This window comes from Silurus aristotelis (genome assembly GCF_946808225.1).
Source record: "Silurus aristotelis genome assembly, chromosome: 2".
Lineage (NCBI taxonomy): Eukaryota > Metazoa > Chordata > Actinopteri > Siluriformes > Siluridae > Silurus > Silurus aristotelis.
This window is the reverse complement of record NC_139575.1, coordinates 27,047,371-27,073,031: the sequence shown is the minus strand read 5'-3', so window position 1 is coordinate 27,073,031 and position 25,661 is coordinate 27,047,371. Positions and strand designations below refer to the sequence as shown.

Below are 25,661 nucleotides of genomic sequence, written 5' to 3'. Positions count from 1 at the left end.
TATGCTCCATCTCGCTGACAAGCAAGCGCAAGCTGTGCCAAGTCTCCTTCACCACCACAAGTACTTAATCCTCACACCTTGCTCAGAGTTTGTCACAGTCACTCCAGAGTAGATAAGTGTTTACCCACTCACACACAGAGTCCTGAACAAACTGCTGAGGAGGTGCGATTAAAAAAAATACAAAATAAAAAAATTGGGTTCACTCAGGAAAAAAAGAGCAACACCAATACAGTTGTTAGAGTATACATGTCGTCTGTTTTTATACTCTAACAACTGTATTGGTTTTCTGACAAGGGATGAAGAGCACCATGTAACCAACTGTGAATGTTTTGGCTTACATCATTGGTCTATAAAAATAGTCTATAGATGTGTTTTCCTTCTTCTTCTTTTTCTTCTTCTACTTCTGCTACTACTGGTGGTGTTAGCTCAGTGGTTAAAGCATTAGCCGCTGGATCAAAAGCTCACAATTGAAAACCTCTCCACCACAATCACTACTACTACTACCACAAATAAAATAATAATTAAAGCTGCCAGCAGCATTTTCAGGGGCTGAGCAGCCAGAATCTGTGAAATCTAAAAGAATCTTCAGCTTGTAACTGTGACTTTTGACCAGTATGGAACCTGTTGCGTAGCCTTGTTGCTGAGATATCGCATATCCTGCGAGATCGACAAATGTGACCTCCGTTACTGTGTAGTATTCAAAATACTTTAGCTTACCTCAAAGATAACGTGCACCAAAGACTAAATACGTTTGTAGGAGAAGTAGCAAAAAAACCCCAAAAAACCCCACAGTTTTTGCAAAATCCAAGATGGCGGAAAATCTAATCGAACCCAATTGAACCTAGATATTCCTGGGAAGCTTATAAATGTTAGACACAATGTTCACATAAACAAATAATTAGGTTCAAATTGAACAAGAAATGGTGGCGCTAGAGAATGTTCCTTGTACTAACATAGGCACCTTTTCAAGAAGAACAACAAAATACCTAAAAAAAAAAAAAAAAAAAAAAAAAAAAAAAGAAAAATAAATAAATAAAATAAATTAATAATAATAATAGATGAAAACCTTGTCTTTCATATACACCATACACTAGGTCAAAAGTTTGTGGACATTTGACCAGCACATTCCACTTAAGATCGAGTCACACATTGTAATCATAAGCAACTTATAACACAGACAAAAGCTACCGAATATGTTACACTTCACTTGTGACACTTGTCAACAAAAACAAACATATGTAATTAATTATAAACGTGTACCTGGATTATAGTGGAAAATAATATTAAGGAGGTCCTGGTCCCCCCACGTGATGTGATTCTTGTATTTTTGGTAGAGTGGATGAAGCAAGTCCTCCCATGACAGGCCGCTAGCGATCATGCTGTTCTGTAATATTGAGTTTGGCAGGTTATTTTCCTCAACACTCTGTCTGGCAGCTTATTTACAGACATTTGAAAGGCTCAGGTTTAAAATGACCTGGTAATTGTGTAAAAAAAAAAAAAGTTTCTGGAAGTATGCTAATATCGAAGCAGCCACATTTACACGCTTTTGCTCTTCTTTTTTTTTAAGTCTCTGAGTGAAAGGGTTCATGATAAATGTAATGGAGAAGTAAGGACTAAAGCATTAGCAAGGTGGCAAAGAAAACAACTAGCATCGGATTTGTGCGACATGCAAAAATAGTGCTCCCAACTCAAAACCATGACAATTGATGCCAGGCTGAGGGGAAAAGCACTTGTCTGAATTAGCATTTAGCTAATTACCATGACTAAAGAATCTGTCTTATTCCTGTAGAACCCCACACTCAGGAGCCAGAGCAGTCTATTTTACAGAAGCACATACATCACCCTTAAGAGAGTCCTTTTTTATTCACTGTAGGAATCAATCAATATTATATGCACAAAAATATTCGGACACCCGACATTTCCAGCCGCATGTAGTTCTTCCCTTGTGGCTTAACGAATCTCCACACCCACGATCTTAAATCTTCCCAGAAGAGTGGAGGATATTATAACAGCAAATAGGGTTTAAATGTGTAATGGGAATCAAACATAAAATAAATTGCATGCATCTTATAGGCAGGTGTCCACATAACTTTGTCCATATAGTGTATATATGTAAATCTTCTGTAAATCTCTGTGTATAGTAATAGGCATCTGTATATCATGTTCATAATACATACATACATACATACATATATATATATATATATATATATATATATATATATATATATATATATATATATATATATATATATATATATATATATATACATATATATATACACACACACACACACGCGCGTATATATATATATATATATATATATATATATATATATACACACACACACACACACACACACACACACACACACACACATATATACATACATACATATATATATATATATATATATATATACACATACATACATACATACATACATACATATATATATATATATATTCATCAGTAATTATATTTATAGTACATACATACATAATATATATATATATATATATATATATATATATATATATATATATATATATATATATTCATCTGTAATTATATTTATAGTACATATATATACTCATCTGTATATTATGTTTTCAGTACATATATATTCATCTGTATAACTACATTTATAGTACATATACATCTTTAAATTACTGTTTATAATCTATTTTATTTTATTGAAACTATGTAAATTCATGTAAAAACTGTATATCCTGCACTTGCTGTTACTGCACTCTGGTTAGACCCAAACTGCATTTCGTTGCCTTGTACTTGTACATGTGTAATGACAATAAAGTTGAATCTAATCTAATCTAATCTAATCTAATCTAATCTATAGGAGCTTGATATGATTGACTAGCAATTACTTTCGAATGCCATTTCAAAAGGTACTTTTAATTTCCAAGCTCTCTCAAAATATAAACAACAATGCTTTTGAAATTTTGAAGAGCTCATGCCTCTTGCTCTTTATCAGCAGTCTTAGGAGGTATGTAAATTAGATTACCGTAATTTCCGGAATATATAAGACGCACCCACTGAATTTGACAATAATTTTTTATTTTGTAACATAAATAAGCCGCACCTGTCTATAAGCCTAGTATATACTGTCAGTCTACACTAATGAACTTTACACAGGCTTTAACGAAAGACATGTTACACACGGTGTAACGGGTGAACTATATTACGCTTCCTTTAGGAGCATAGCGGTATTTTGGGAATAGCCTGGCACTGCATTTTTCCAGTATTACTGCGTGTGTGCAAGACGAGGATTATGCCCTTATTATTTTCTGATGCTCATTTCTAAGTTTCTTTGACTAACGCTGTTGCCAAGAATAATAAAAAAAGCACGAGTTTTGGAAACCTGTATGTGCTTATATTTCTGTTGCAACTGGAGTTAGCGAGCTCTCCCTTCACCCAGACTCAACGCGCTACAACGGCTTGTATCTAAACAGTAGCCTACCAAGAAAGTCATTGTTCACTGTCTTCCTCCTTCCTTTCACAACTATTTCTCTCGGGAGTTTATCTTTTGCATCGTCGTTCGTAAAAAAAAAAAAACGTTTTTTCTCCCGATGCCGTGCAGCTCAGAACACAGGTGAGGTGCGTTTTTTTTCGTTTCCGTTCGGAAATGTCATTGGTCTAATGTTATGTTGCTCAGTTTTTGGCTTGAAGTTTGTGAAACCGGGAAAAACCCAGGAAAAATTCATAAATAAGCCGCTTCGTTGTTTAAGCCGCGGGGTTCAAAACGTAGGAAAAAAGTAGCGGCTTATAGTCCAAAAAATACGGTAGTGTAGGATATGGTAAGAAAAAATAAATAAATAAAATCAATAGAAAGTTTTAATACTTTCCAATGATCTTGTCTCTGACGTGCTACTCATCCAGCAAAGGTTGTAATTTTCAGGGAAAATAAAGATACAATTAATGACCATGTAACATTTTATGGTAAGAAATGAGTGGTCATCAGTGGGTCATGGATCTAAAGTGTTAGTCTGTGGCAGCTTATGATAAACCATCAATTATTAAGAGAACTAAGAATTATGTGCCCTTCTGTTTAAAAGTTCAGCCTATAAAGGCGTTCAGTAACGAAGCCTGGACTTTATACATTCATGAATTAATTTAGTATCTGTTCAAAGCTCGAATAAGATCAATTATTCAAATGATGAAGTCATTTGTTTATCCTCAGAACAATATAGTGAACCAGTTGAGAACCGTTTTCTCTTCTCACCTTAAACAGAGTGCTGCGAATGCGTGTGAGATTCATCAGCATGACCCCAGAGTTGACCCCTGTGACCCCGTAGAACGGATGCCTCGCAAAGCGACTGTACCAGCCAATTTTGGGGATCTCGTGTTCAGGGGCCATGGCTGCCAACTGAGTGCTGTTGAAAGCCTTCAGGAATTTCCAGATGTCATCCATTGGTCGGAGAAAGAGGACATCTGTGTCCACGTACAGCAGCGAGTCGACGTCTTTCAGGATGACCTGAGCATCGGATAAGCAAGTTTATTACATTCTTTTCAAAAATCCTAAGAAAGTGATTAAATGATAATAAAATAAATAAAAAAAAAGGCGAGTCCTTACTGGAAGGAAGAGTCTCTGGGCAGCACATGGCTTGAAGAGCTTCTTCCATTCCTCAGCATTACCCACGGAAAAGGTGATTGGGTAAAGAGTGTACTGGAGTTTGGAGGAGAGCGGCCGTGGCCAGCGGCTCAGCTGAGAAAGAAAATAGAGGTGGTCAGCAAATTCAGTCTGTTCAAGAAATCAAAAACAGACAATTCTTTGAACACACTTTTAGACCAATTAGGACACACTTAAGATCCATCTATTATTATATACTTATTATTATCCCACTATTCGACTTTACACAGTGTGTGTAGTATCAGTGTTTGTGTGTAATGTGCTGCAGGCCACATGCTATGCCACGTGATTCCAAGACTTTCTTTTTCTTTCTTTCTTTTTTTTTTTAAACGTTCAAAGCAAAAATCCTCACATGATCAAATCTTCACATTCTGCTTAATGTAATTTCCACGATTTCCTGTGTTTCTCTTATGCATATGACAATATTTGAGTCTGGTTTCCCCTGAAAGTGAAAAATAAAGAAAACTAAATGCCACTCTTTATACCAAAATGTGTCAGTTTGAAACTAAATAACAATTAATTCATTTCTAATTCATTTAATATTTACTTCATCTATTCACAGATGGTTCTTTGACAACCACTGAAATAAGCACTGAGTCTCAATTCCTTGATGGGTTTTTTACTTAGCTAACCCCCCCACCCCCCCTTTTTCAACCACAGCAAAATAGCATCTCTGGCATCCCTGAAAAACAAAAACACCTCAATAGAGTTCAAGTACAAATCCAGAATGTTTCACTGAAAACATTCAGTCACACAAATGATTACGATTGAGATTTTCTATTTGTTAGATTCCAAAGATTTCTTTAAAGGTATGTCATGAAATATTGTGTATTATCTTAATGCATATATTTGTTGCTTAAGGGCATTTTTTTAAACCAGAGAATTCATTTGAAACTTTGTCCAACGTGATATGAGTCATCAATTTCTGCTCAAAACAATTTCCCTAATAAAGTCCAATATCAAGTAATATATTGCTATATTAATTAACATAGAAAGCTGGCATTACTAACAATTATTGCACAGATTAAACACACTGTATGATAAAAAATGTGGACATCTATCCATTACACCCATTTCCAAACTGGTGCCAAAATACTGGAAGCAATCTACATAATTGTCTAGAATATCTTTATATGCTGTAACATTAAAATTTCACTTCACGAAGGGTTCTAAATGTGTTCCACCATGACACCGTGGCCCTGAACAAAGCGAGTTCCACTGGCTTTGCCTCGAATAGCCCTCAACCTCACCCCCTCAACAACTTTGAGATGAACTGGAACTCTGAGTGTGCACCAGGTCTCCTCATGAAACATCACTACCTGATCTCACGATTGTCTGTGTGGATAAATAGGCACAGATCTCCACTGGCACACACTCCAAAGTGGAGTGTAGAAAGCCCAGAAGAGTGGAGATTATTGTAGCAGTAAAGTGGGACTAAATCTTTAATGGGATGCTCAACTATCACATATGAGTGACCACAAAAACCTTTGGTCTACATGCAGGTAATAAGCACAGTTTATTGAAATTTACTAAATCATAGCACATTATTTTTTAGAAAAATAAATATATCTCGGCATGTTTGCGACAAAAATCACTATTTTTGCTGAAACAGAAAAAACAAGTCATAGCAAGTGAGCATATTTAACTCAACCCAAACATAATACACTAGGGGCTGCAGAAACACCACAGATCAATGTGATTTTCCCATTACTTCTGTATTGTAAATGATTAAAGACTACTCTCATTTAATGCCACACTTGCAGAAATTAATTTTTTCCTCCAGCTACTTTTAAAGCGTCTTTTCAATGGCTGTTTATTATACAGGGACCTAGAGCTCCACTCCAAAAAGCCACCCGTTCTACATGTGGACTCGATCATTTTCTGCTCTGCTGCACGCCAAGTCCACATTACTATGAAACAGTTTGTTCCAGAGGGAGAGCTCACAATACCAAAAGCCAGCAGTTGTGTCACTGATATGGGTGAGGGATCAAAGCGCAAATGATGTGAAGGCTTTTCCCCACTCGTTACCATCGTGACTCTACTGAATGGCCCCACTAGAGCAGTGCTAAGGACAAGCTGGGATGGCAGTGTCTGGCTGACTAGAATATATTAACACATCGGAGCTGTAGCAGTTCCCTTGCCATGTGCAATATACTGCTTGGACACATAAACAGTCTTCTCCACTGAACAGTGCAGATCACCAACTCAGGCCATAAGTAATAGGTACAAAGGTTGACACTTTCATATTACATACAGTAACTATTAAATATAGTAACTCTATATAAAAGAAAGAAGAGTGTCTTTTGGGGGTCTATGGGAAGGGACTTGATCTGAAATGGCCAATTTTAATCAGCCTAGACTTTTCAGAACTGGCAAGCACAAGCCCAAGGAACCCTGGCATCACATTTACTTAAACATTTGCGTGCAAAACTTACCACGTAATGTTTTAAAAACCAAAACCACAAAGACACATGCATCAATGAATGAAGCTTCAATCTTTCTAACCCACATATGAGGCCACTAAGCAGGGTGTTCAACTCAATCATGCAACAGGGTTCAAGTAAAACAAACAGAAAGCAATTTTTGATTTGCCTTTTTTGCTAGTGGAGGATGATGAAATTCTACACACGGAACAATTCAACTTATACGTAAATATGGTATTAGCTTCTATTGTTATGCTGGAATAGCAGCAAAACCAGATGTGAGCGATTAGCTTAACAATGTTGAGGAGTGTCTAAAGGACATTAGACAGTGGATGCTTGATAACTTCCTTTTGCTCAACTCGGATAAGACAGAAAATACTTTTACTAGGGCCAGATGCAGCTAGAGGTAAACTTTCCGATTACGTAGCACCTCTGGATAGTGTTTCTATCTCAGTGTGTACAGCAGTCAAAAACCTTGGTGTGATTATTGACCCTAGTCTGTCCTTTGAGGCTTGTGTGAATAATATTACCAGAATCGCCTTCTTTCACCTTAAAAATAGTGCTAAAATTAGAAATATGATGTCGTTACGGGATGCAGAAAAATTAGTTCATGCTTTTGTTACATCTAGATTAGACTACTGTAATGCTTTACTGTCTGGGTGTTCAAATAAGTGCATAAAGAAGCTTTAGTTGGTTCAGAATGCAGCAGCAAGAGTCCTCACTATACATACTAAATATGACCACATCAACCCTGTTTTAATCAGTCTACACTGCTCCCAGTCAAATCTCGCATTGATTATTAAATACTACTACTGACGTATAAAGCACTTAACAGTCTCAGTATCTGAGTGAACTTCTGTACCAGTATGATCCCCCGTGCCTACATAAATCAAAAGATGCAGGCTATTTGTTGGTACTTTAAATAATGAAGACTACAGCAGGGGGGGGAGATCTTTCTCTTACAAAGCTCCACAGTTATGGAACAGCCTTCCAATCAGTGTTTGGGACTCAGACACAGTCTCAGTCGAGGCTGAAACATATTTATTTAGTCAAGTCTTTTATCAGTAGGTTTTTCTTAGGTAAAGGAGCAGATCTGGAGGGACCATGGATATAGAGTGTTTATTTATATTGGGATATTTATATGCTGTCGTCCCCTCACACTCACGCGTTCACTCAGGTTTGTTGATGATGGTGTGGCGTCTCTTTTCCCAGAGTTCCCTCATGTCGGTGTTACCTTCTGGCTCTACCTTTTAATTATGCTGCCATAGCGAGTCTTGCCAGAGTCCCCACCTGCACAGTGTCCTTACCTTTCATACATCAATAAGGATATTTAATAATCCATATATGTCTATCCCTGTGACCCATTCTCTCTGGAATGTCCTTGAATGCAATAACAATTTTCTTTTCTTCACTAGAACAAGGAGACCCAAACATGTGCCACCATCTCCATGAAACATCTATTTGTACCTAGTGAACCATTTGGGATAACTTGCAATGGTGACTGCACCCCAGAGCTCTATGCCCAACATCAATGCCTGACCTCACTAATGCTTCTATGGCAGAATGAGAAAAAAATCCTGCATAGCTAAATTCCAAAAGGCAGTGGAAAATCTGCTCAGAAGAGTGGAGGTTATTATAACAGCAAACAGTGAATTAATCTGAAATAGGTTATGCAACTCGCATACGAGTGCCGTACTCAGATGTCTACAAACCTGAAGCTTGGTAAAAGAGTAGTGGAATTCAGTATGGAGAGTTAAGTACTTACATAACAACACCATGAAGAATTATGGGCAATAATTCCTCCGGAAGATTTATTCTATATATGAGCGTGCAAGTGACATTGCAAGTGACCTTCATAAAATAATAATCATAAAATAAAAAACACAGAATAGTATGTGCAAGAAGTATCTTGCGTGGTTTGATAACGAAAAAATTCAACACACTAAATCACAGTGGAAGGAAACTGTAGGTCCTGATGTTCTGATAAGAGTTCGAGTCAAATTCAATTTATGATTCAGCAAGAGAAATGACTCCGGCCTGCTTTCGCCGATAAACGCTTACGCAGTCATCTCAGATATAGGCCATCGACCAAATGCAAGCAAATATTGGCGAACCAAGCATGGAATTAACTGTCAAATATACCACAAGGTTTACTTGTACCACAAGATGTGCGAGCGCTTTAATTGAACTCTTACCTCTTTCTCAAACTGTTCTTTCAGCTCCTCTTCTGCAAAGATGTGAAACCTTATCTTCTTGATGCTGAATAGCAGTGCTGATTTAACCATGGTAAGAGTTTCCTCCAGTCGGTTTCCACAAGCAACCACAGCAAGGTGCATAACGTCCTCCCCCTGAGGGAGCTTCAACCCAGACTGGCCATGCTCACTCTTCTTCCTGAAGAGATTAAAATAAGGTATGAATGCTTACAAATCTGTAGATATTAGCTTGTATATATTATCATCTTTGCATATAAAAAAAAACAACAATATACACTTAAAAGTTATAAATGTTATTAATCTTTTAAATGTTCACTGTCCTTCCATCATTTTTTTAAACAAAGGATCAACAGTAAAAAATAATACTAATTCAATTAAAATGTACTTCCCCCCATAAAAGTCAACCATTATTTAGAAACCAGATGGAAAAACATTCCAGGAGCTCTAGCTCACTATCCTAGAAGTTAATCTTGTTAAAGAACTGCTGTGGCTCATCTCTGTGTTTATGAATTCCAATCTAGCCTTCTGATTCTTCCTTCCAAATAGTGATTTCTATCCTCCATATTTTTGCTCTCCAAGTCTTCAGCCAATGTGTTTGGTGATACACACCTGACTGGTATAACTTTTGTGCATTTCTTTACAGCTCTTACAATATTTGCTGTTGTTTTCTTTCGCCTGACCTGTTAGCACACCGATGATGTCTTTCTAATTCAGCACATTTCAAATAGTCACTACACCCAAATCGTTCTGATCTAGATTTCTGTTTACTCAGCTTAAAAATAGCTTTTGCTTTTCTCTCATAGACTTCTCTCTGGTTTTGATGTTGGTTTAACAACAAATGCAGCTTGACGTTCAGAGCTGACGTTTAATTGTGTAAACAGTCGATCTGAAAGAAAACACCTGACAGTCAGTCACATTTTCAAATATCTATTGGGGGGGGAAATAAGTCCCCAATAATCCAACTGTTTAGCACATCTAGATGTAAATGTCAGAAAATGCAAGCTGAATTTTTGAATCCAACATCGCTTATTCATCCTTTAATCACAAACTGTAATTTTTTCCAGTGCAAAAAAAACTATATATTAAAATAAAAGAACTGGCTATGCAATTTTATTCCAGACATTATCTTATCCGGCTTATCTTTGCTGAGGAATTTTCAAAAATACCTACAACCCCGAGAAAAAAATAAAAATAAAAAATAAAAATCCCAATTGGCTTCCTATTTATTATTTATGCCGATTACAGAGTCAGGAGGTCCACCTTCAGCATTGAGCTTCACCCGAACATAAGAATAGACTTTAGGGAGCAATGCTAACTCAGTTCAAATGTGCTAGTTTATTGTGGACTTCGCTAGAACTTACTTGTCTCAGACATAACCAGGAATGATAATTAATAATTCATTTTATACATGTGGTTCCAGTGACCACTGTTCCTGCCCCTCTTCCCTCCGTGGATCTTCCCACTTAGTCCAGGCCTGCCTCTGGATAGTGTTCTTTTTGATTGCAGGCCACTCTGTGCGGCTGGGGAAGGTTTCTCATCAACGCCTTGGGTAGTTCCATGAAATCCCGGAGTAAGAACGGGGACTTTGAGGATGGATTTGGACTGTAGTTCATGTCAACAGTCTGCCACACTGACTCAGGACTACAGTTTGTTTCTGATCACCATTACTGCACCCCGCAACATCTTATATCTGCAATAAATGGACATTCGATACAACCCAGATGAGGATGGGTTCCCTGAGTATGTTGAGTCTGGCTACTCTTAAGGTTTCTTCCTTATGCCATCTCGCGAAGTTTTTCCTTGCCACAGTCGCCACCGGCCATCAGGCACAAACTTACTTATAAAGAACATATTAATTTTTTTATCACCATATTATCTGTGTAAAGCTGCTTTGAGACAATGTTCATTGTTAAAAGTGCTATACAAATAAAAATGAATTGAATTGAGTTGAGTTGAATTAAACTAAAATAATAATAAAAACGAATAGCGCAGACATGAAATCTGCTTGCCCCTGGTACCGTGGCTACTGTTTTGTAGCCTACTGTTTCACTCAGATACTTTAAAAACTTGGCTTTGCAGTCAAGGCTCTCCACTCCCACTCAGTCTTATCTGCATCAGAGATAAAAAGGGCTGCAAACACAGTGTAGAGAGCGAACAGACCTAAGGCAGAATTAAACCGTCCCCAGGGAACTGCCAGACATAAGGAAGATGCAACTTTTTTCTGTTTGCCCTTATTTGCACCAAAACCATTGAACATTTGTCTCGAGTCTCACAAAGCAAAATCTGGTTTTAGTTTGCCGTTGTGGTCCATGTCTAAATCAGACACTGGGTCTATAAGAATCAGTAAACTCTCCAACACTGCAACCAGAGATGACCTTAGGGATGGTGTGTTCTATTTTATTAGGATTTGGTTAAGAGAAACAGAGTGATGCAGCCTGGGGAGTTTGTAGTTGTCCAGACTGAAAATAAAGGGGAGTAAAAATTTAGATATCAAACTTCAACTGAAGAAGGCAAACTTGAAAGTTGAATGTAGACCTAGATATGGGAAGAGGGGTATTGTGGTGAGTGGGTGAGGGGTGCCGGGTAAAAAAAAAAAAAAAGCGTACATTCACAAATGCGATGCTTTTTTTTCCCTGTCTGCCTGAGACCCAATCTCACTTCACACATAAAGCACAAAGGAGAATGGCTGAGAAAATTTCAGTTCCTCTCACATAAACTCTGTGCTGCTCCACAGAGATAAATGACAAAAACTAGGCCACTGCTTCGACAGACTGAATAACTGCACATACATTTGCTGCAAACGTTCCAGGACTAAAGCTGACCATTTTATGTAATTAAATAACAAGGTGCGATAATCTGATAAGTATCGGGACATCAACAGATCCAGTTGTGTCCCTCCCCTTCTTATACAGCATTCAGGTGCTAATGAAAATTAGCAAAAAAAAGAACGTTATATCAAGATTCATATTTTAAAAAAACAACCAGTCGATATATGCTTGTAGTCTGTATTAATTTCTGCTGTGTTGCATGGCAGCTTTTGTGGCCCGTTTTGGGGCTTGTGGTCAAACAGTGACCACATACTTATAAATACATTTTGAAGAAAAGCTAGACATTGTTAGGAGGTCGGCCAACCCAGAAGCTATCTAGCTTTTCTTAGCCCGGGAAAGGGTTTGTTCACCACTTCCAGACAAGTGAATACGAGCGGTACCACTGGCTTACAGCCTCTGAGGAGTGCTGGAAATTATGAGTCTGCATCTCTGGTGAGTAGGTTGTATTTTATTTACATTTTTTAATGTTTTTCTCATGTTATTAGACAAATATTGATTCTGAACTGTCCAGATGATGTAGGTGGCACAGTTGCGGTGGTAGTGTAGAGGTTTGGAGTCTTAACTGGGTTTTGTATTCATTAGGGACGAACCTACAATTATAAAGAACAATATTATTTATTCTTTAGTACCACATTATTTGTGCAAAGCTGCTTTTAAACAATGTTCATTGTTAAAAGGGCTATACAAATAAAAATGATTTGAAATGAAACGATGCACCAAATTCCCTAAACAGCTAAAAAAGAAAAAAAAAAAAGAAAAACTGAAATGTGAGAAATCTATGAAACCGCAAACTCAAAACAGCAACAAACATAAATCACAGAAATTCAGCAAGTTATATAATTTCTCAGTAGAATTGCATGAAACTAAACTAAACGTCTTACTACATTATGTACATGAAAAGCAAAAGGAAAGATTTAATACCCTCAAGGGTTTTCTGGAACATTCACATGGTTGAATCATTGAATGATTAATTATGCGAATCGTGTTTTTATATATCTGGCAATTACGGGGCAACTAATTTTCGATCAGACATACAGTATGTATGGCTTTAGCTTCAACAAAGAATAAACACTTAGTAGTTTGCTTCTGCATATTAAATACAGTTTTTATGATCATATTATAGCTAAATTGTATTCCTCCTCCCACTTTAAGGAAATTCTTCAAACCCGCACACTGAAAGATGTGGCATCATTATATTTTAAAAGTTCACTACTTTGCACTTGGCATGTAGAGTGCAGGTTATCCAAATGAACAGAAATAAAACACGACGAAGCACCATATTAGACGCCCCACCTTCAAAGAGAGAGAGTTTCAGAAAACTCGAGGCACTATAAACCATGTACATAGATCAACTGAAATTCCCCTGTGCAGTGTAAATGCAGTTTGCCACTATGTGTGGTACTTCCCCAGATTATTTTTAAGCTTATTCCACTTCCTTTTATTGGTCCATCAGATGTCGAAATTGCTTGAGGTAGTCATACCCATCACATTCCGCCTTTGTGTTGCTCAAATATGGTGACATTTAGTATCTGCATCCTAACAGAATGATTTCTGCATGTATATGTTTGTGTGTGCGCGCGAGATAGAAAAAAGTAACGTATGCTCTTAAGTAGATTAGAAAGATTACAGTGACTAATCATTCTTTGGAAATTGATTTTGTTGTATCTTTTTACACAGTCATTTTGATCTACACGGGGAAATTCACAGCAGAAGGACATATTGTTAGTTCCGATGTCCAAAACAAGCAGGTTATATATCCAGTTTATAAGGTTTTTATTCTTTATTTTTTATTTTTATTGAAACAAGCAGGTTCAGCTGACTGTTTTGTAACAGATACCAGCAAAAAAAATCTCATTTTGCAAAACAAAATGTGTATTTCCTTTAAATTGAGCACCTCGATTCTAGTGAGTGACAGCCTTTTCTGAATCCCAACACTGGCTGTCGGTAAGAACTACAACTTGATTTGATTGATTTGCAAATCTCATATACCCATATTTTATTCACAAAAGAACATACAAACTCTAAAATGTTTAAACTGAGGAAATGTAGTATTTTAAGAAAAAAAATAAGATTTTTTATTTTGGTCACAACACGTCTAAGGAAATTTGGGACGAGGCAACAAGAGGCTGGAAAAGTATGTGTTACTAAAAAGAAATAGCTAGAGAAACATTTCGCAACTAATTAGGTTAAACGCCAACAAGTCAGTAACGTGACTCGGCATACAAAGATGGACAGAGGTTCACGAATCGGCTTCATCTACAAATGTTCCTCAACATAAAATTGTGGAGGCTTTGAATATCTCATATAGAGTACATAATATCAAGAGTCAAATGTAAAAGGGTGCACAAAGGTAAGGATGAATATTCAATCAGATATTTGGCCACTCATGGGCACTGCATTTAAAGCAAGTTTGATTTTGTATCCACATCCACAAATGCAAGTTAAAGCTCTATTATGCACAGAAGAAGCCATACGTGAACATGATCCAGAAACACCGCTGTCACCAACCTGCTTGTCATCAGCGCTCAAGTTCAAAATCCACATCTCCAATGGAATGTTGGTGCACAAATGCCTATGAAATCGGCAGCTTGCACATTTGGAAAGGCACAATAAACACAAAGGTATATACAAATTTCAACAAAACAATGCTAAACCGCATACTACATGGCTTCAGTGTAGAAGAGTCCATGTGGGCTGGCTGCAGACCTTTCACCATTTAAAAACAGCCCCAGGACTGTTAAGCAGTTAAAATCCTATATCAGATTTGAATGGGACAACATTCTTCTTCCAAAACTCCAGCAACTGGTCTCCTCAGTTTCCATGTATAGAAACTGCATTTGAAAGTTAAAATGGCCCTGTCCAATCTTAGAGCTGTACTGAAGCATCAACTTCAAAATTGTTCCCTTAAAATTAAACATTTCCACACTTTAAACATTTGATATAAGTTTGTTATATTGTGAATAAAATCTGGGTTTATGTTTACGTAATTTTATTTAGTCAATGCTGTACAATGTGGTTTTGTGCTCGTTCAACCACCAGAACTTCAGTTGATGTTTCAGGTTATCACAAAGGTGTTTAGTGGGTTGGAGGTCAGGGTCCGGCAAAGAGGATAACGTAATGTGTCTATATACTTTTGGGTATTTAATGCATCGAGGCAGTGGTCCCCAACCCCCGGGCCGGGGGTCAATTGGTACCGGGCCGCACAGAAAGAATACATAAATTATTTCCGTTTTTTTAATTATCTGATTCTGAACGATGTTTTATTTTGGAAAGTTACCGGATTCTTTCCGCCACATCTGTCAACCACTCACTCTTGATGCATGTCAAGATGCTTCCCTCGGTCACATGTCTTACCTCCATCGCCTACTTTCTTAAAGGGGCTGCTCCGGCTGCTAACACATTATACATTACCGCTAAAGTCAAACCCACAAGCTAGCAAAATGAACAAACAACAACACAGTGGATTCACCATTATTATTATATTTAGAAAATACCAGTTTTGATGCCAGTCGTATCATTTTATTTTGTTGTATTTATCCGCCACACCTTTAAGAAAAAAAAGGTTGTGGACCGCTGCATTGTCATAGTGAGACCCTCAAATTGATTTTTTTTTTTTTTAATCAAGAATATGGAGATATGCAAATAGAAACAAAATATAGCAAAATACAGTAAAGTGCATTAGAACTGTACTTCATTGAGCAAATGTAAACATATTATTCAAAACCAATACACTATGTTAATATTATGAAAAAACATGGACATTTATGGCAGACGTCCTTTAGAAAATCTGACTTGATTCTCATCAACAACTGAGCAGGTTGAGACGGCAGCTTGGTGTTCTTGGGATTTCCACTCGTGACCTTCTTATTAGAAGTCCAATGTCTTAACCACTGAACTACAAGCTGAGATTATATATATATATATATATATATATATATATATATATATATATATATATATATATATATATATATATATATATATCTCAGCTTGTGTATATCCTGTGTACAACCTTCACACATAGGCAGAATGTGTGTGTATATGTATGTATATATATTATATACATACATACACACATTCTGCCTATGTGTGAAGGTTGTACACAGGATATACTTGATCACAAGGGACATTACCAAGACACAATAAAGACTGGAAAATAAATGAGGGCTCGGCCCTTGGAGACGACTATGTAGCTTCATAGTCCGTATTAATGCGCATAATTAGCTAATCTTTTTAGCTTAGTTAATTGGGCCTTTGGGTAAACAGAGCTTGGCCTCGCTAATGAAATAATAATTTGCCGACCCCCTCCCCACCCTGTTCCACTTTGCACTCACGAGGCTCTTCTCTCTGAAGTCAATATAAAAGTTTTATTGTTAAAGTAATGCATGGCCAAGGAGGAGGAGGAGGAAAAGAAGCGCATGTTGAAGAAATTGCACACAAAGCAACCACAATGATTGAAAAGGCTTCTTATTCACTGATTTAGCTCATGAGACATGATAAGCATTAAGCAGAGTTTCGTCCTTTCCTTGGTCATTCAGTATTATTCGACAGCCTTTCATGTTTTATCGGCCGTGTCTATTGAACACGCAGGAATACGTCTTTATAGATTTGTTGAAATATTGTGCAACTCTTATCAAGGATCTGCCAGCACAAAGTTGCGAGCTTTCTACCTGCTCGGCAGCACAGAGGGCTTACAGGCTCGATTTAGCATTTTGCAGCTCGATTCAGCCCATCTGGAAACGTTTAGGGTAGAGAAGGAAGTCATTCTTATTATAGGGCGTGTGCATACAGCAGGTAATAATCAGGTAATGCCCAGCTATAACAGGACCACGTTAAAATAAACTCCATAGACTTTCGAGTGGGACAAAGCAAGTACAGTGTATAGAAAGTGGCTCAAATAAAAAATGTTTTTAGAAGGAAAAATCTAATGTGTGCATTTCCAACCAGAGAGAATTCTCCCTCTCTAAACACATGGGATTCCAGCCAGCATTTTCCAGCAGGCTTTTTCCACTTGGCCAACTGAATTCCCAAGTCTTGCCTGACAAAGGCTGATCTCTCATGCCATTCTTGGCTGTAGATCACCTACAAATTTTGCTGTCTAAAAGCAAAAAACCTGATAATTGCTTTGCTTTTATGGTAAAGACTTGAGGCAATGAGACACAACTTATTGGGATGCTTAGAGTAAGCACAGAGAAAATCGAAAGTGTGTGTGTGTGTTGGACAGAGAACGAGAGATTTGCCAGATGACATGCTTATGGCTCTATGTAATGCGATGAACCCGTACATTTGCCTCCTGGGGAAACGACATCATAACTGAATCCCATCTGATGACGAATGCCGTTTGTTAAAAACGTTTCTGTTCGCATGTTCCCGCAATGCTACACACAGCACAGCAAAACCCGATGATCCAGCTGTGTTTTTTTCCCCCAGTAAACTTTAATCATGTGAATGACTCATGCGCATGCATGCAAAACAACTTAACAGGGAGGCAGTACAATACAAGCCAAGCATCCAGTTCTTAAAGTGGCCAACAGTAATAAAATTAAAAAAAAAGCTACAAAACAAGTTTCCTCCAAATCAAGGAAAAAAACTAATGTGAAACTGTTGAAAGATGAACATAAAGACAAAGGTTGCAATTTGATTTGCCATTTTCTCTCAATGCATGTCATACCAGGGCTCAATATAAACAGACTAAAAAACACATATCTAAAAGAACCTTCACATAAAATGAATAAAATTGGCTTTAATAAAGCGAGAGTCATATAAACCTTGAACACCTAATGGCAGCCTATATAATACTGTGATCATTAATAACTTGCTAAATGAGTGAGTTATTGGAAAATAAGTGAGTTGGTGCCGATTTCATTTCAATAACGTCAGCTTTGACTGGAGGGCAAAATGGTTCACTGTAATGGACTTTCCCCAACTTAATCCACCTCTTAATACCACCACTATCACGTCGCGATTATGGAAACCATCAATACTATACAAAAACACAATATAACAAAACGTGGCATTTCAGAGAGAGAGGCATTCCACATATGGAGGGTGAATAACATTTTTACTAAAGCAAGAAACCCAGTTAAGACAACTCCAAAACTCTAAATTAAAAATGTAAATAAAATACAACCTACTCACCAGAGATGCAGACTCATAATTTGCACTGCTTCTCAGAGGCTGTAAACCAGTGGTACCGCTCGTATTCACTGGTCTGGAAGTGAAGAACAAACCCTTTTCCAGGCTGAGACGAGCTAGCTAGCTTCAGGGTTGGCTGACCTCCTCACGATGTCTAGCTTCTCTTCCAAATAAATTTATTTTTTTAAGTTTCTCTTCCTCTGTAGGCATAAAAAAGTCTAACTCTGATGTATTAATGTGTGTTTTGCCAGTCGAACTTGGCTGTAACAGTTTCCCTCTGACCAACCAATCAGAGGACATGAAATCTGATTGGTTAAAGAAACAGAGCTATTGCTAATAGAGACTAAGGTAAAAAGGCCAGCACTACTGATTTTGAAGGCCCTGGGCAGATTAGATTGACATGGCAGCACATAGAGGCTGAAATCTGATTGGACAAAAAAAATCTAAAATCCACATACACGTACTGGAAGCAGTGCAGCCAAGAGAAACACTACACAATGAAGAGAATAAACTGTTTGGAATAAATTAATACAATTTTATGAAACAAATAAAGCCCTTTTCAGAAACAATTTTCAAAAATAAACAGAAACTCTGGCCACATTTTGTCCAAAATCTCTTTCAGTTGATACTAATTTCCAGTTTATGTTACGGTTTAACAATGCAGTCTTGCAAAATTGATCAATTCTAATACTTAAATCATTAGTATAGTAACATCTAGCATGAGGACTAGTGCTGCAAACACCACATAAATTGATTTTTATAAAAAAGGATTTAATTGTTGATATGCTGAACATGTTACTTGCTTTGGACAATGTTGTTAAGCGTTCAAATGGAACTACAATCAGATAAAAAAATTCGCAGATATTGTTAACCCCTTATCAACCAACCTGTCATTGATACTTTTTTATTAATATAATGCCCCATATTATTCCTTCGAAGTTACCCAACCCTAATGCAACCTTCCTAGATCGAATTCTAACTAGCAATTAGGTCTACTCATTATATAAAGTTGTAAAATACAGATTTAGTTTCTCCCAGTCTGTTTTTGTATTGACATTAAATAAAAGTATATTCAAACACTTCAGTATTTCCCAGATCTCATTACCAAACCTATACCTCATGACACACATCGGCAATGCTGAAAGTCCTAGTGATTAGACCAGCGCGACACAACAATAACAAGACGTTCTTGTTTGGAGGAAATGTATACAGGCCCTGAGTGTGAACTGACAGCACGGCTTTGTTGTTTCATCATCAGTCTGGCAAACTCCGTCATGAACCCTGTAACTCAGTGGGAGGAATATCAGCCAAAAGAACACAGCAGCCTACCTCATGAAAGGATTAAGCCAGCTCTCCAATTTCATTTAACTTAATCCGACGGGAACGCTCTGAGCTCTTTTTCCCCCTGAGCTTATGCACTCTTATCCGCTCTCTCACAAGTGCTGATAAGAATTCAAGGCCTTCAGGAAAGTTCTGTGTTCTGGTAAAAAAAATTGCCTATGAAGAATCTTTCCTGGAGCATATAAAACATTTATGATGACGGATTAATCGTGTATTCCAGAGGTTCGCTATTCAGTCGATGGGCTTGCCAATAAATAATACAGAATAACAGCGGGCAAAATATATATAAAATTGCAAAATGCATAGTGAGGGAACAGAAGAAAAATCCAAATCAGATCAATATTTGGTGTGACTACCTATTGGCGTTCAGTTCTTACACACTTTGTACACCGGCACACAGTCAGGGATTTTGTAGGATCAAAATCAAGTGTACGATTATCCAATTATATCAAGCAGGTGCTGGTTATTATTACTTTCGTATGTAGGTTGAAACAGCTGTGTAGGAGGTTTCAAATTATATGAGGAACCGACCTCTCCTTCCAAGGTGAGGTCACAGGTCTTACACCATGGCAAGACTGAGCATTAGCAAGGTCAAATATTTGAAAACAGACTGACGTTTCGAGATCTCCTGTTCAAGCTATTTTGACGAAGCAGAAACAGGCAACCTTGAGGACTATGGATGCAGTGTTCGTCCAAGGAAACGTAACTCAGCAGATGAAAGACGCATCATGTTTACGGCCCTTTGACATCGGAAGATGTCCAGCAATGCCGTCAGTAAAGAACTAATGGAACCCAGTGTACACCCATGTCCAGAGAAGTCTATGCAGAAACGGTCTTCTTGTCAGAATTGCGACCAAAAGGCCAAATCTCCGTCTGGCTTTAGGCAGCCTACACCCACAGAAGATCTGTGATTAGTTCTTCAAGATGTTTGGAACAACCTACGTGCTGAGTTCCTTCAAACACTGTGTGCAAGCGCACCTAGAAGAAATTGTTTTGCAGGCAAATTGTGGTCACACCAAATATTGATTTGATAAACTATTTACAAATTTTATTTTCAAAAGCATTCTTACTTTACATGCTAGCAAAAAAACCCAAAACACCAAAGCCAATCTTAAATTTGAAATGATATCTAGACCTATATGATACCAGAATAATATAACTATGTAAAAATAAAAGCTTGTAACAATAATTATTAAAAGCCAAAACAACCCTTTGCCTCATTTGTCTTTTTCTTTTTTTAAATATATGAAAAAAATGACAATTTCTAGTCAAATCTCAAAACCCTGTTAGAAGGTTTTGAAGAAGAACTCAACCAACAGTTTGCCTTTAAGAAGCTCTCCAAAACCATCTGAGAGCGCATTAACAGATCTCGGATTCCCGATCCAACTTTCCTGTAAACTATTTATACACTTAATCCTGCATATTTTTCCTCTCAATAGCTGCTGAATCATCTCCTCTGGTCACTTTAGTTTGGAAATACGTTTCATACTATAAAGAAGAACATCCTTCCTTGTCAGCACTCAATGCGCTTTTAAAACAGCCTGGATTTCAGCTCATCGCACGCACACACACGCACACACACACACTCCACGTCTTTCTACAACTCGACAGAAGCTCAGGGGAAATGATGCGATGCCTCATCAGGGACTTGTTTGTCAGTCGCAGCCTGGTGAGGCAGGAAGTCTGTCTGCGGGAGGATGAGCGTAAAAACGGAAAAATAAAACTGTGAACAGTAATAATAACTGAATCAAACAGGTCATATTTCTGCCCCCTTTTTTTTCTTTCCTCAAATGGTATTTTCCATAGAGTGCTTTTCTAGCTGTAATCATGTATCAAACTGCTCAAACTGACACTCACCAGTGGTGAGAAATAAGTGTCCATTTGGGTGCAGTGACACATGCGCCTTGTGTGAGAAAAAACTGAAAATCCAGCTCAACAATACCTGCTGAAACAATTCCCGTTTGTGATTCCTCTATTTGTAGGCCAACAAATAGAGCTCGACGACGTGTGTGCGTAAAAACGTGTGCACCCGAGGGAAACAATGATGCAGATTCATCCCCGTTTTAATCCGTTGGAGCTCACAATCGCTCCTTTTTGTAGCGTTCTGAATGAAGGCGAGCGGCTGGGTGAACGGATAACGCCGTTCCGATCAAAAAACGTTCACGAGGGAGCGGGCGCATTTAATTACACCGAACAAGTCGATCATTGATTTTTGCCCTTTCTCTGCTAAGCTCATAGGAGTCCTTCGGAAACGAGCTGGTTTTTCCCGGAGGCCTCGGGTCACGCCTGATCGCGATAATGGACTGTTCTCGCTTTAATAGACTGTTCACTCTGCGTGTTATTCTTACGAGAACCTTCAAGAGGTCACAGCTCTTCCTGGACAAAAGAACCGATGCGCTTATATGATTGCCTCCCCTACTTTTCTCAAATGTATAACCTTGGAATTGATACTGATATCCATGCAAGACTATACAGAATATTACACGTTTAATATTCATTTTAAATCAGATATAGGATCAACAAATACCATATCTAGTAACAAGTGATCTGAGGCAAGGTGACCCCTTGATGGTACACAAGAAAAGCACATCACAGCCATATGATTCCTGGTTCGGTCTCATCAAAAGGTTTGAAACCCAAATTTCATTGGTCTCACACTCACACAAATCCTCAGCACCACCACGCACGGTAGAATGTGTAAGTGCAACGCTGTTTAAAACCCAAGGTGACCTAAAAATAACATTTACATCAAACTGTGCTGCATTTTTCATGTTCGCTCTTCACTTCTTTTTTTTTTTTTCTTGGGTTATCGATGCCAAGAGTTTCCAAACCCCTAGTGTTTTACACTTTCACAACACCATTTAGAAGCAAGGGTAGTACTTTATTTGCACGCTGTATTTATCCAGTGACGATTGTTCACCGGGCGAACATGCAAATAAAAAACGTTTACCCCTGGTGTTAGGAATGAACACTATTATACAATTACGAATACCAGAGATGAAAATCGTTAACCCTGTGTTAAGGGTGTGACAAGTGACACCACACAACCGAGGATTGCTTTCACCTGGGGTTTAATACACCCTAGTGTGAACTAATTCAAGTGTGAAAAGCACTTTCTGTGTTTCAGTTTTCTTCATCCTGACAGCTGGTGGGTGGACTTGGGCAAAATTGCACCTAGGTGTGAATAAGAGTGTGAATGAGAGATTTGGCATCCCGTCTAGTGTCTGCTCGAACACCTAAGGCTCTTTACTGCAAACCTGGCCAGGATGAAGAGTTACTGCAGATATATATAAATGCCTGAACAGATGTTTGGATGCAGATGCTGATAATCAATGGCAGACATCAATGGTAATCAATTCCCTCATGCACACATGCCATGAACTAAAAAGCAATAATCACTGGATGATGATTGCAGAAGACTGATCTTGCTTATCTGAGCAGCACACTTGGCTCTGAAATGTCCTTGAATGCAGTCGTTCTGGTGGAAATGTTAAAGAATGGCTGCCTGGAGATCAACTTCAAGTGACTGATGGACACTGGTCAAATCCAGGGTCAATCGCAGAGCGATCTATGAGACTAGTTGAATATGTGCAGATGATCAATGCACCCTGCACACAATCTGGTGCATTCTATTACATTTTGCATATGTTATTTTCCAGATCAGTGAACTTCAGCAGAACTGCAGTATGAATAATGCTGGAAGAAGAAGCAGCTTACCGAAGCTTGGCGCTGGCATTGCCTCCTCTGGAGTTTTCTCTCCGGATCTGTTTTGGAGCTTCGGGAGGCTTTCCGACTTTTAGCGAAACTATTTTCCCGAGTGCAGACGCAGCTGGAAAACTGGGAAGTTTGCGGTCTTCGGCAGCGTGCCTGAGCAGCGGTGGTGGCGGTGGAGGCGGCGGGGGATCGTCCGCCGTGTTCCCCCCGAAAAAGTACAAAAGTAGAAAAACTCCGAGGCACAGCGCGATCGTCAGGATTTTGCAGTGGATCCTCATGGTGGTGGAAAAGTTCCCCCCGTGTGCGCTCGTCCACGCATTGAAACGGCTAGTTAGAAATCCAATGCAATGACTATAATGGACTTCCACATCGCCGCTGTGCTCCGTTTACTCGCGTTGTGAACGAGTCCAGAGCGCGCACAGTCTCACCGTCCACGAATTCACTCTCCCGAGGGAGGCGGGGCAACGCCGCTCGACCGTAATACAGATAAAAAATCCGGCCTTTAAAAAATTTAGTTCCCTTGTGATTTTACCCGTTTGTTGTCCTGGTTGAATTTAGATTCCTTTATCAATTAATTTCTTGTAGCGTTTAACTAGTCTTCTTGCCGATGCACCTGATATAAGCCTCGTCTAATTATAATCGAATTTATTTCCTCATGCGTTTCTATTTGATATGTTACGGTAGCGCCATTGACTGTGTGTTAAACAGGAACTCGGCCATGTGTTCGTGTTATTTTCTACGCTGGAGAGTTTTTGCCCTGGATTTTAAGGTAGATACATTATGGATATGTTCCCATTAAAGTGTCCCGTTTCTGGTACTTTGATCGCTTTTAAAAAAAAGACCACTTTTCCGCCAGTTATACGCTGATGCGAACCGCTAACGCGTTATAGCTAGCATCTAAACCCCAAGCAATCTAAAGTTGCGTTCAAGCCGTTTGCATGCTGTAGTATACGAGCCGTGCTTTTTATGTTTCATTATAAGATCAAGTATTATCATTTCTCGGAGAAGTTACGGTTATTTAGCTGTGTGATGGTGCGATGTGGACTGAGCTAACACTGAGCTGCTTTATAAACATACGCGTGTTTAGTCGAAATGCACCTCATCCCAGTTATGACGGGCCATGTGCATGCACACCCTGCTGCATTACTGTCCAGCAGGAGCTCGTTTTCTTAATCTAGCTGTCAGGCTTTGCATTCTGCAGTAGTTTAGTATTTAAAAAAAACAACAACAGCAAGTTATTAGAGCTGTAACGATACAACGGATTCACTTAACATGCAATTTTAATGTCTCGATACGATTCCCGTGTGTCTCGATACGATTTCTGTGTCTTGATACGATGTGTCTCGATACGATTCCTGTGTGTAATGATGCGATGTATCTCGATACGATTCCCGTGTGTCTCGATACAATTTCTGTGTCTTGATACAATGTGTCTCGATACGATTCCTGTGTGTAATGATGCGATGTGTCTCGAAACGATTCTTATGTGTCATGATATGATGTGTCTCCATACGATTCCCATGTGTCTTGATACAATGTGTCTCGATACGATTCCCATGTGTCATGATATGATTTGTCTCGATACGATTCCCATGTTTCTCGATACGAATCCCATGTGTCATGATATGATGTGTCTCGACACGATTCTCATGTGTCTCGATACGATTCCCATGTGTCTCTGTACGTTTGGTGGAAGTAAATACTTGCCTTGGGTTTCATTCTCAAAAAGTCCAAATGCACCCCATTCCAGCTGTGACATTCAATGTGCATGTACAACCTGCTGCATTTTTGAGCTTGGGAACTCTAGCAGGAGCTCATTTTTTAGTCTGATGGTTGTTGGGCATTGCATGATTCAGTAGTTTATTAATTTGCATCAAGCTAGTTTTTAGGGATGTAACAATACACCCAATTCACTTAACATACAATTTAGTTGTGTCCTGATACAGTTTTGGTATATTTCTGTTCGTATTTATGATTTCGGTGTGTCTCGATACGATTTCGGTATGTTTAAATGATTTCGGTGTGTCTGGATCCGATTTCGGTGTGTTTCTCTGATTTCTGTGTGTCTCGATAAGATTTCGGTGTGTCTCGATATGATTGTTTGTGTTTTGAAACAATTTCTTTCTCGATTTCCACGTCTTGCTATGAATTCCACATGGCTTGTTATAGGGCTGGGCGATATGGCCTAAAAAAAAAAAATCCCCGATTTTTTCACAAAAAATCCGATTTGTGATTTATATTTTATATATATATATTTTTTTAAAGTTTTAACTTTATTAAATAAATTTTATTTACCCTTCTGGGATTATAACCCACTTTGGGTTAAAGTGCAATCAGAAACAACAAGCCAAAAATACA

General features: G+C 38.3%; 2 protein-coding genes across 2 annotated transcripts in view; one reads left to right on the top strand and one right to left on the bottom strand.

Annotated features, from left to right (window-relative positions):
* gxylt2 (glucoside xylosyltransferase 2) overlaps positions 1 to 23,712 on the bottom strand; it is a 31,399-nt gene extending 7,687 nt beyond the window's left edge. The window contains exons 1-5 of the mRNA XM_083533644.1: positions 23,307 to 23,712; positions 9,268 to 9,463; positions 4,593 to 4,724; positions 4,242 to 4,493; positions 1,261 to 1,384 (exon numbers count right to left, since the gene is read on the bottom strand). Of these exons, the coding sequence (XP_083389770.1) occupies positions 1,261 to 1,384; positions 4,242 to 4,493; positions 4,593 to 4,724; positions 9,268 to 9,463; positions 23,307 to 23,581 (979 nt within the window). The 5' untranslated portion in view covers positions 23,582 to 23,712. The remainder of the gene's footprint in view (positions 1 to 1,260; positions 1,385 to 4,241; positions 4,494 to 4,592; positions 4,725 to 9,267; positions 9,464 to 23,306) is intronic.
* A 109-nt stretch (positions 23,713 to 23,821) lies between these two features.
* shq1 (SHQ1, H/ACA ribonucleoprotein assembly factor) overlaps positions 23,822 to 25,661 on the top strand; it is a 69,674-nt gene continuing 67,834 nt past the window's right edge. Inside the window, exon 1 of the mRNA XM_083533168.1 lies at positions 23,822 to 24,072. The gene's annotated coding sequence lies outside the window, so the exon portion shown is untranslated. The remainder of the gene's footprint in view (positions 24,073 to 25,661) is intronic.